The sequence below is a fragment of the Sinocyclocheilus rhinocerous genome, unplaced genomic scaffold, assembly GCF_001515625.1.
Source record: "Sinocyclocheilus rhinocerous isolate Xijiao unplaced genomic scaffold, SAMN03320098_v1.1 scaffold616, whole genome shotgun sequence".
NCBI classification, from domain to species: Eukaryota; Metazoa; Chordata; class Actinopteri; order Cypriniformes; family Cyprinidae; genus Sinocyclocheilus; species Sinocyclocheilus rhinocerous.
Genome location: NW_015631496.1, coordinates 881044 through 891115, shown reverse-complemented (window position 1 = coordinate 891115; position 10072 = coordinate 881044). Strand labels below are relative to the sequence as shown.

The following is a 10072-nucleotide window of genomic DNA, read 5'->3' as shown; positions in this document are numbered from 1 at the left end:
TGTAATATACTATTGATTATATGTGAGGAATATGTGAGCAATATTACATGTGTTTGAGAAAAAAAAAAAAAAAAAAAAAAAAAAAGCATTCTACTGTCTGGGGCCAGCTACCAAGAGTTAAAGGGGATGTTACAACCAACTTTTCTTCTCCTTTTCCCCATTTTTCACTTTCCCCCCCCTATGGTATTGAAAATGGGGGAGGGGATTCATACCTTTGTCACTTTGTATCCTACCATGCACAAGCTAGTTAATGGTTCTTTTGGTCATTGACATGCAGTACGTTTTCTGCAGGAGTTAGGCTGATGATACAGGGGGAAACATTTTGAGCAATGTTGCTGGGCAACTTTGGGCAATGTTGCCATCAACAGGCAACCAGGTGAGCCACAGGGACCACGACTGATATAAAATATCCAGACAGAAATTTGTTACCCATTCGCAGTGGGAAAGTGCCTAAGCAACATATTGCTCAAAAAAAATTGCCCAGCAAAATTGCTCAAAAATAGATTTTTGGCATCATCCACTGTAATGTAATAGTTCAGATTAGTAAAGGTACCAAGTGTTTTTTTAAACTCTTCTAAATCTCTTTCTGTTTGAGTGAACATCTGAAATGCCACTTGCTCAAAAAGTTGCCTTGATGATAAAAATTCATGATGATACACGGGGCAACTTTTTGAACAAGTGGCATTTCAGATGTTCACTCAAACAGAAAGAGATTTAGAGGAGTTTTAAAAAACACTTGGTACCTTTAAGTCTGCTTATCTGAACTATTACATTACAGTGGATGATGCCAAAAATGTATGTGTGTATGTTTTATGGGTGGTATAGTGAATTAACCTTGATCCAACAATAATTTGTTAATTTTATTTCAGTAATTTTTTTCACTCATGTAGCCTAACCAAGAAAGAAGACAGCGGTGTCATATGACAATAGGCAGACATTAGCACGTGATGGAACAAAGTAAAAGCAAAGCAACCAGGAACTCGTTTATCATCACCTCCTTTACAGAGTCCAGAAGTGCAGCTTAACAGGAGTACACAGGTGAGACGAGATACATCAATTCATTTTTTCCTCACTTGTATCTATTTAATAAAAGTCCTTTTTGTTGGTGTTCTCTGTCAAAACACTTTCTCTTTCTGTTTTAATTATGCCATTGACTGGGTTTATAATAGCTTTCCTCAGTGATTTGTAATGATAGTGTGTATTGTCCAAAGCCCCTGATTTTTTTAAGATAACGTCAGATAATATAGATTTTTTATTAAATTCTTGCACTTTCTTCTGTACTAGTGGTGAAAAAGAGAAAAGTTTTTTTTTCTATGTAAACTTCATACGGCAACAGACGTCTTTGACCCTTGCGCCTCGCCTCTCTGCTTTTTCAGCTTCTCACGCCACGTTTTTAAAATGCTGTTTCAAGTTTAAAAATGTGTCTCGACAGTCTGTGTTCTTCCATTTTGTTTGCATATTTAAAGCACAAATACGTTCTGTGTGAATGGCGTTTGTGTTCAGCTCACTGCAGTATTAAAGTACCTGTTCCGGCCAGTAGGTGGAACTGAGAGCCCGTTTTCATTAAATCGCTATTAATTCAAAGCCCCAAAGTATGGAGTCAATATAATTCCACATATATATGCAAAATAATAAAGTTTTGCAAAAGAAAATAAAGTTTTGCAAACGAAAATAAAAGTATTGAGAAAAATAAATGTGTTTTTTGCAAACAAAAATAAAGAATTGCAAAAGAAAATGAAGTATTGCGCAGAAAAAAAGAAGTTTTGCAAACAAAAATAAAGAATTGCAAAATATAAATGAAACAGCACAAAAGCAATGATTTTGCAATACATATTTTCCATGGCCATATCTACTAATTTATTTGCAACGCTGCTTTTATTTTGCGTTTCAGTCAAGTTTGAGCTTGCGATACCGTTTTTCCCTTTGCGCTTCACGTTTCTGCGCGTCTCGCTTTCTGGCACTGTTTTGACATGGGGGTGGAGTCAAGGGACGGGGGCGTGTACAACAGGCCTGGGCATGCCTCCCTGGAAGTGACGTCATCGGCCTGAGACACAGCTCACTGATCCAGGCACCATCGTTGAGCAGAGGCATTCGGGTGGATCGTTTCCTTTTATTCTCTAGCATTAAAACATGCATGTTTTCGTTTTATTAACAAATGTATATGTGTATTAGCAGTGTTTGCTCAAGTTAAAAAAGTTGTTAACATGCACAATGTGCACACTTTTATAGCATTAAAATGTGTATTGTTTCATTTGGTTAACTAAATGTGTTTGTTTAAAATCTCTTAACCTGTGGGAGGACGCCAGCGCACAGAAGCGTTCTTTGTTTACATGAGCTCAGAGTTACTGCTAGTTTTAATGTTAAAGGATCTCGACTTTGTTTTTCATTTATTTACATCATTAAAAAGGTCTACGACTCAAGCTTCATATCGATCTCGAACTTTCATTTTCGTTTGCAAAACATTTTCTTTTGCAAAACTTTATTTTCTTTTGCAAAACTTTATTATTTTGCATATATAAGTGGCATTATATTGACTCCATACCACATACTAACCAACCCTAGCAACTTCCCTGGTTTCGTTCCATTGATATGAACATATAAATGGACATATATATCGTTTCAGTAGTCATTCACTAAAATAATCTCTTAATATTGTGGCTTATATGTCGGCCAGCTGTCAACATAATGCAATGAGAATATATTATCACATAAAATATTGATGTTTGAATGCATGGCAGTAATTATCACTTGCCGTTTTGTTCTTGTCAGTCCATGATGCTCGGGAGCTTGCTGTTTGCCGTGTGTTGTAGCGCAGCACTGGCCCATTTCAACACAAATCTAGACCAGCACTGGGAGTTGTGGAAGAAGATGCATAACAAGTTTTACTCCAGTAAGGTGAGACCATGAATTTCATTAATCTGTCAGATGATCCAAAAGATGATCTTGTACCTACATCTAGAATATATATTTTTTAAATCACATGTTCTGTGAGGAATACAAACTCAATTTCTTCCTTGTTTCTTATCAAACTGGTAAAGCTTGATTCATGGGCTTGTTTGTTATAGAAATAATAATGTATTCATTTGAGACTTAAATATTATGACCAGTGATATCAATAGTTTTATATATTGCTGTATTAAACTGTGGAATTTCTGTTGTTTATATTGGCAGGTTGAAGAACTGGGCAGGAGGGAGTTGTGGGAGAGAAACCTTGAACTTATCACACTTCACAACCTGGAGGCCTCCATGGGCCTGCATTCATATGACCTGGGCATGAACCACATGGGTGACATGGTAAGAACCACTGCATTTCTTTGTCTGTGGTTTTTGTTTTCATGCACTTGCATTCAGTTTGCTTTAAAAAAAATAAAAAATAAACTTCTGGCACGCAATACTGCTTTATTTCCTTGTTTCTATTTTTTAGCATGAAGCTATTCTGTGTGAGGGAACATATTTTTTCAGCCAATATATTATCTTTACAAAAGGTTCTAGATGTTTAAGTTAATGTAGTGTCTAGAAATTGCACAGCCATAAAGTTTTACACTTTGGCAGACATCGGCTATATCAGGTGCAGTGACAATTTCATCATCTGACATTCAAATTGTCCTCTTTGTTTTGTTGATTCACAGACAACAGAAGAGATCCTGCAAACGTTAGCCACTACTCGTGTTCCCCCTGGCTTTAAGAGGCAAACAGCAGAATTTGTGGGCTTTTCTAGAGCTGCTGTCCCAGACTCTTTGGACTGGAGAGAGAAGGGATATGTCTCCAGTGTGAAGATGCAGGTGTGATTATACCATTTGTTGTTGTTTTTTTAAATACAAAAACAAAATGATTTTCTAATTTAGATTTTTGTCTGAGTAGTCTTTTTGTTTCTTTTGATAGACCTGAGACAAAAGCATTTTTAAGAATTTCAGGTTCACATTGTATTGCTATTATATGTAGCTTGAAGTCAAAAAGTGTAAATATTCCACAGTTCTTGTGTTTCCTCGTTTTAGTAGTTTTATCATACTTCTCTCTCTGCTGTCAGGGTGCATGTGGTTCGTGTTGGGCGTTCAGCGCTGTTGGGGCTCTTGAAGGTCAGCTGATGAATACCACAGGAAAGCTGGTCGAACTCAGTCCTCAGAATCTGGTGGACTGTTCCTCCAGTTACGGCACCCATGGCTGCAGTGGTGGTTGGATGAATGATGCCTTCCAGTATGTTATTAAAAATGGTGGAATAGACTCAGAGTCATCTTACCCTTATGAAGGAGTGGTAAGTTGTTTGTGTGGGTCTAAGTGAAGAAGAAACAAGTGATAATTACCGAAACATGGTAGAAACATTTCATATTAGAAGTGTCAGGAACTGTCACTGCAAGATTTTAGCGATATGTATACAGACAGCTGGATCTGTCAGTGCTTGGCTCATTTTTAAAAAGCTGCAACCCATTATTATGAATATAATCTAATAAATAAATGTGTTCTGCAGCAAGGGCAGTGCAGATACAATCCATTCCAGCGTGCAGCAAACTGCACCAGGTACTATTCTGTCAGTCAGGGAGATGAGGAGGCCCTGAAGCAGGCTGTTGCCAACATCGGGCCCATTTCAGTGGCCATTGATGCCACCCGTCCTCAGTTTATCATGTACCGTAGTGGTGAGTATTTCTTTCTCATCACATTTCAGTCAGGCCGATTACCAAGTTTTCAGGTTGCAAACTGAAGGTCAAAATTATTTTTATTTTTTGTTGGTAGCTATTATAATGTTATCTCACATCTGTCCACAGGAGTTTACAATGATCCATCTTGCAGCAAAATCATAAACCATGCAGTGCTGGTTGTGGGATACGGTGCGATTGCGGGACAGGACTTTTGGCTGGTCAAAAACAGGTACAATCATAATGATTGTTATGAACTTACTGGGTCTAATTTTGTTTTTCGAAATATACCCAGTGTAGTCTTGGTAGTCTTAGTGTAACAAGAGAACTTCTATTTCAAACAAAACATTGAGATGAATAAATACATATGCTAGTTATTATCTTTTGCTTGAACAGTTGGGGTACTGGATTTGGAGATGGTGGCTACATCCGTATGGCCAGAAACCAGAACAACATGTGTGGCATCGCCTCATACGCATCCTATCCGGTTATGTAACTGAAACCCACGTTGAAATCTATGAATATAGATAAGAAATAAGAAATATTTTATTTAATTTCTTAGCTGTGAATGAGTGTTCTATATACTATGTTTTTTTTCAATTTCCATTGTCTTTTTAAAAATCCAAATGTATTTTAAGAATGTCTTGCAATATAAATATAATTTTTCTCTCTTGTAAAGCTTTAAAAGAAAAAAATGCTTTCACTCTATTCAGTATGTTTACAAATGACTTGGTTTTATTCAGTGCAACATCACAACGAACAGTTTCACATGAGGTATTAAAGGATTTTTCAAGATCAGCACACAATGTCCAGTTATGATTGACATTTAGATTGCTGTGATTTTTACACCTTTGGTTGATTAGCCACATTCATAAGGTAACACAAGGGAGAGAATGGCATAAAATGACACAGATGTTCACACCAGCAGAAAGAGATTTTAAATGAGTGATAGGTAAAAGAAAAAAGAAAACACTTGCTACCTTTTCAGTCTGTTTATCTGAACCGTTAATAAGTGGAACTCCAGATGCCAAAAATGCCTTGAGAGAATGAATTCTGTCAGCCTATGATCCAACAATCAAGTTTGCTAAAATCATATTTTTATTCGGGCGATTCATATGACACAGCTAAAACATAATTGCATGATATTTGTAGAGACAAACATATTTAACATTTATTTTGGTCTCTATCCTCACTTTTACATGGTAACACTTATTTGGCTTTTTTTTTTTCTTTTTGGAGGGATAAGCAATCATAAGATCAGCAAGACCCTCTCTCTTGCTCCGATTGTCATTCCCATTTGGTCTTTATACTGATAAATGTTCTTCAATCGCTCTCTCTCTCTCTCTCTCTCTCACACACACACACACACACACACTCAGACAAACAAGGTTCTCTCTGCCTGCAGGTAGAGCTGTGATTTAGTTGTGTTCACGGATTGATTCCAGCACATTTGGCTATAGTAACGCACAGACGCTCCCTGAATGGATGGGATCTTTGGTACAGTTACATCTCAGCTACACGACACATCACACACAGTTGAGGTCGATGAAATTAGAGCTGTCGGGTAGGCTAGAACAAAAATGGCCAAACGGGTTCCCCTCAGTGGGACGGCGAAATGGAAATATCACCTAAGATTTACACATTGTAGTAACTCTTTCAAATGTATCTGAAGATGTTGAACACTACGAGAATATGGCGTGATTTATGCTCCTCTCAGTAAGCGTGTGAACAAAATGTCCACTGGGAGGCGCCAAATACTAAATTACGTTAGACGCGTCTGCCATGATCTGCTAAACTTGATCTTCGGGACGCTACAGGTCGTCGAGTGATCTCTAACCATCTACCGCGTAAGTTTGCAAATTATTATAACCTAAATCATTACATCTCTACAAAAAGAGAGGCCCGGCTAACCACCAGTGCTGCAACAGGGTGACCTGGAGAGTTGAGACGCACACACACACCTTTGCCCCTTGCGCAGCACGCTTACAATTGTCGCTCATTAAACTTTAATTCACATCCCCAAACTCCCATTCACCACCCCTCCCCTTCCTCACCGTGATTCGGTAATGCTGCTAGCCTCTGATCTGCCACCCCTCCCCGTGAACGCCCTAAGCCCATGGGCCCTACCGAGTGCAGAGCTCCGGCCCCAGCCGCTGAGAGGACACAGATAAAAAGGGCCTCTTTGAAGTCGGCAAAAGTCGATGGCCTTTTTCATGGGCCCTCTTTCAAGTGTGTGCTGTGAAGGGGCCTCGCTACATGCCCTGCAAAGGTTAAACACGGGGGAATGTGAAAGAGCATTGAAAAAGGGACGATCTCTCCCTCGACGGCCCAACCCGAGAGACCACGGCACAGCACGTACAATCATCGTACAGTAAATGTGGACTGCAGTGAGGAGATCACAGTTCAACAGCCTAAATATAGAATCATCTCGACTTCACAGCCACTTGTGTGCTGTTTTACGATCACGCTGAGACTCGATTTGTTTGGTCAGGCTGTGGCCTAAAGGGTCTAGACATGCAGCACATGTGAACGATGAACATGGATGGGTACGCTAGCTTGGATATCGAAATACTAACACAGCGTTCAGGAGATGAGAAACGTCGGACATTCAGGGAGGACAAATATTCATCTTTGGTATTGGGACTCCTATCAGAGATAGGGGCCATTTTTCACACACAAACAACACTCGGTGAAATAAATACTGACGGTAACTAGCAAATAAATAAAATAAATAGCTAGAAGATTGGAAATAAATACATAAATAATTATAAATACACAAAGTGGTTCTCAGTTCATGTTCAATTCAAGCTTTTTGTGAGTATTTTTCATCAGGTTCTTCGAGATTTTGAGCTTTTTCCGGTACGAACAGCCATCGGCCAGATTGTGTGCTTGAAATTTTTACAAAAACAAATGGATTTCTCCATCCTCAGTGTGACATCTAAGGAATCATTTGAAATCAAATGGAAAGTATGCAAGAGCGTCCTGGATTCCTCTTCACAGCCATTCTGTCAGCAGAAACTCACCAACAAGTTAAAAGTCTGTTGCTAAAAGAGTCATAGCTGAGTTCCTCCTCATATTGTCTGAGAGGATGCGACTCCAGTCCTGTGCTGAGACTGTAGTTGTCACACAGCAGATGCCTTTTTTGGACTATGAGGCCTGGCTTTTTGTTACGAAGGTGTATACAAAGAAAACAAGCTCCTAAAAAATGTTCATATTTTGGTTTCAGCTTCTTTATCCAGTAGTTTTTCCCCTTTAAAAGAATCTCTGAAAGATTCATTTGCATCCTTCTTTGTTTCTTTGGTCATTCATTTTCCATTTGTTGCAAAATCATCTCTCTCTCTTTCGAGAACTCTAAAAATATCATTTTGACGGTCATGATCAACAAAGAAAAAACAGAAACATTTGCACTGATTTTAGACGCTGTAATGAATTACAAAATTAATAGATTCAATATCTATTCAGTAGCTTTTCATAACCCTCAATATGTTGATTAGTGAGTGATTTCATAAGCCCTGATGTGTCGGGCCAATCCTTTGCGATTAAAGCTAAAATAATCAACGCTAAATCTACAATCATATCCTGTCTCATCTAGACATTGCGAACATCAGACTTCATCTTTGGTTTCATATGCTGTTGATTTGTATACAAAAACACCCTTGATTAAAAATCTCAAACTCTAGGAGCTACAGGTAAACCTGTGCTGTGCAGAGCAAAAAACGGCTCATTTTCCCTTCACGCCGTGGAGCAGGTCACAGCTGGAGATGCAGTGCTGGACCCCGATGAGCCAGTGGAGGATGGGCGGCCCTCTTCGGTCCAGCGGTTGAGGTTTCTGCGGCGAGCGTTCATGAAGAAGTTGCTTACTGTGGAAAGCTCAAGGCCAAGCTGCTGAGAAATGGTGATCTGCAGGTCTTTAGTCGGTCGGTGGTTCTCTCTGAAAATGGCCATAAGAGTGCGACGCTGCAGGTCTGTGAAGACTAGCCGGGTACGCTTGGGCCCCTGGTTGCGTTCTAGCTTGGATTGCTCCTGCTCCTTACGCTTACAAGCTGAAAAAGAGACAGAGAGAGAAAAAAAAACATTAGTCTACAAATAAGACCTGAAAATCTTAATTGGTCTTTCCATTATCATTAGCAATTTATCTTTGCTGTCTAATAGGCTCCACACTTAGTTAATTGCGGAAAACATAAATAGTTTGATAAAGGTCTATTCAGTGTAGATTTTTAACGTGTGGCTTGCATCATTAACAATAATATAATTTTAAAAGTTTCAAACTGTAAACAGCAAAAAAAAGAGAAAGATGCACAAATAATGGTTGACAGTTTCATCAAGGAAATTATGGTCAAAGGCGGAAATATTCTCAGATTTTTAAGATCTCAACATTTTAAAATGCTAACCATTGAATCTGAAGTACAAGTAGTTTAAGGGATAATAATTAAGTCCTTTGCTTTTGTAGAAAAATATGCAAATGATCAGGAAATTACAGCCGAAAGCTAAAATGTTGAAACATTGCATCTGAAGTGCAACTAGTTTGAGATGATGAATAAGTACTTTGCTATTGTAGAAGACCTTTGCTGTTGTAGAAAAAATATGCAAATGATCAGGTAAATACAGTCAAAAGCTAAAAAAAAGAAAGATTGCAAATTTTAAAGATCTCACCATTTTAAAATGTAAAACATTGCATCTAAAATGCAACTAGTTTGTGAGATGATAAGTCCTTTGCTACTACAGAAAAATATGCAACAGATCAGGAAATCAGGAAAAGAAAATAGAAATAGAAAACATTGCATGTAAAATGAAACTGAGCAGTCCTGTGCAGTAGAAAAAGATGCAACAGATCAGTTAGAGCCAATATTGTCAATACTCGGCATTTTCATTGCGCAGTATTTATCATATATCGCTATTAATGTTAATATAATATACAGCGTAATTAAATACTGCACTGGGTGTAGACCAGACTATTGCCTGAAAACCAGAGAGAGTCTCTATCAGACAACTGCCAACTTGATATATAGATAGATACATGTATTTTATTGATCCCCTAGTGGAAATTCAGGATAAGGGAGATTAAGTGATAAAGAGAAAGACTGTAAACGTGCTGAACAATAATGATCTATATCAAATACAACAAACCAGAAGAAACAAAACATTCAGAAAGTCTATTGTCCTTAAAATGCTTAATGTTTCAGTTCAGCATTTACCTCTGTATCATATTCAAACTCCTGATTCTCTCGATAGGGCCCACTTGCTTTCGCCAATACAATGGCGAACAATTAACAAAATGCTTCCTGATGTTGTAATCATGTGTAAAAGGTAGGAATTACCATGCTATAAATCCTGCGCTCCGCACCACACTCCCAGACATAAACATCCCCCCATAGAGTTCTTATGATCGTGGGAGCAGGCCCTAATCATGATGTATACCACTTGTCTCATGTAGCTGAAAC

The 10072-nt window shown here is 38.4% G+C and overlaps 2 protein-coding genes across 3 annotated transcripts in view; one reads left to right on the top strand and one right to left on the bottom strand.

The window, feature by feature from the left end:
* The first annotated feature begins 919 nt into the window (after positions 1–919).
* LOC107741753 (cathepsin S-like) lies at positions 920–5201 on the top strand. Of its 2 annotated transcripts, XM_016554529.1 has the most exons (8): positions 920–1038; positions 2770–2895; positions 3172–3294; positions 3630–3782; positions 4028–4252; positions 4466–4631; positions 4761–4863; positions 5028–5196. In XM_016554529.1, the coding sequence occupies exons 2-8, from the start codon at positions 2773–2775 to the stop codon at positions 5125–5127; spliced, it is 993 nt and encodes a 330-aa protein (XP_016410015.1). In that variant the 5' UTR covers positions 920–1038; positions 2770–2772; the 3' UTR covers positions 5128–5196. The 2 variants fall into 2 exon arrangements, with proteins under 2 accessions (XP_016410015.1, XP_016410016.1); XM_016554530.1 differs by lacking the exon at positions 920–1038 and having other exon boundaries at positions 2810–2890; positions 5028–5201.
* Positions 5202–5291: 90 nt separating this feature from the next.
* LOC107741751 (hepatocyte nuclear factor 6-like) overlaps positions 5292–10072 on the bottom strand; it is an 8837-nt gene continuing 4056 nt past the window's right edge. The window contains exon 3 of the mRNA XM_016554526.1: positions 5292–8674. Within this exon, the coding sequence (XP_016410012.1) occupies positions 8364–8674 (311 nt within the window). The 3' untranslated portion in view covers positions 5292–8363. The remainder of the gene's footprint in view (positions 8675–10072) is intronic.

Bases quoted from the DNA above. Each gene is read 5' to 3' on its own strand.
- LOC107741753 (XM_016554529.1), top strand. From the start codon at position 2,773: ATGATGCTCGGGAGCTTGCTGTTTGCCGTGTGTTGTAGCGCAGCACTG. The intron at 4,632-4,760 runs GTGAGTATTTCT...ATCTGTCCACAG, and splicing joins GTTTATCATGTACCGTAGTG to GAGTTTACAATGATCCATCT. The intron at 4,864-5,027 runs GTACAATCATAA...TTGCTTGAACAG, and splicing joins TTTTGGCTGGTCAAAAACAG to TTGGGGTACTGGATTTGGAG.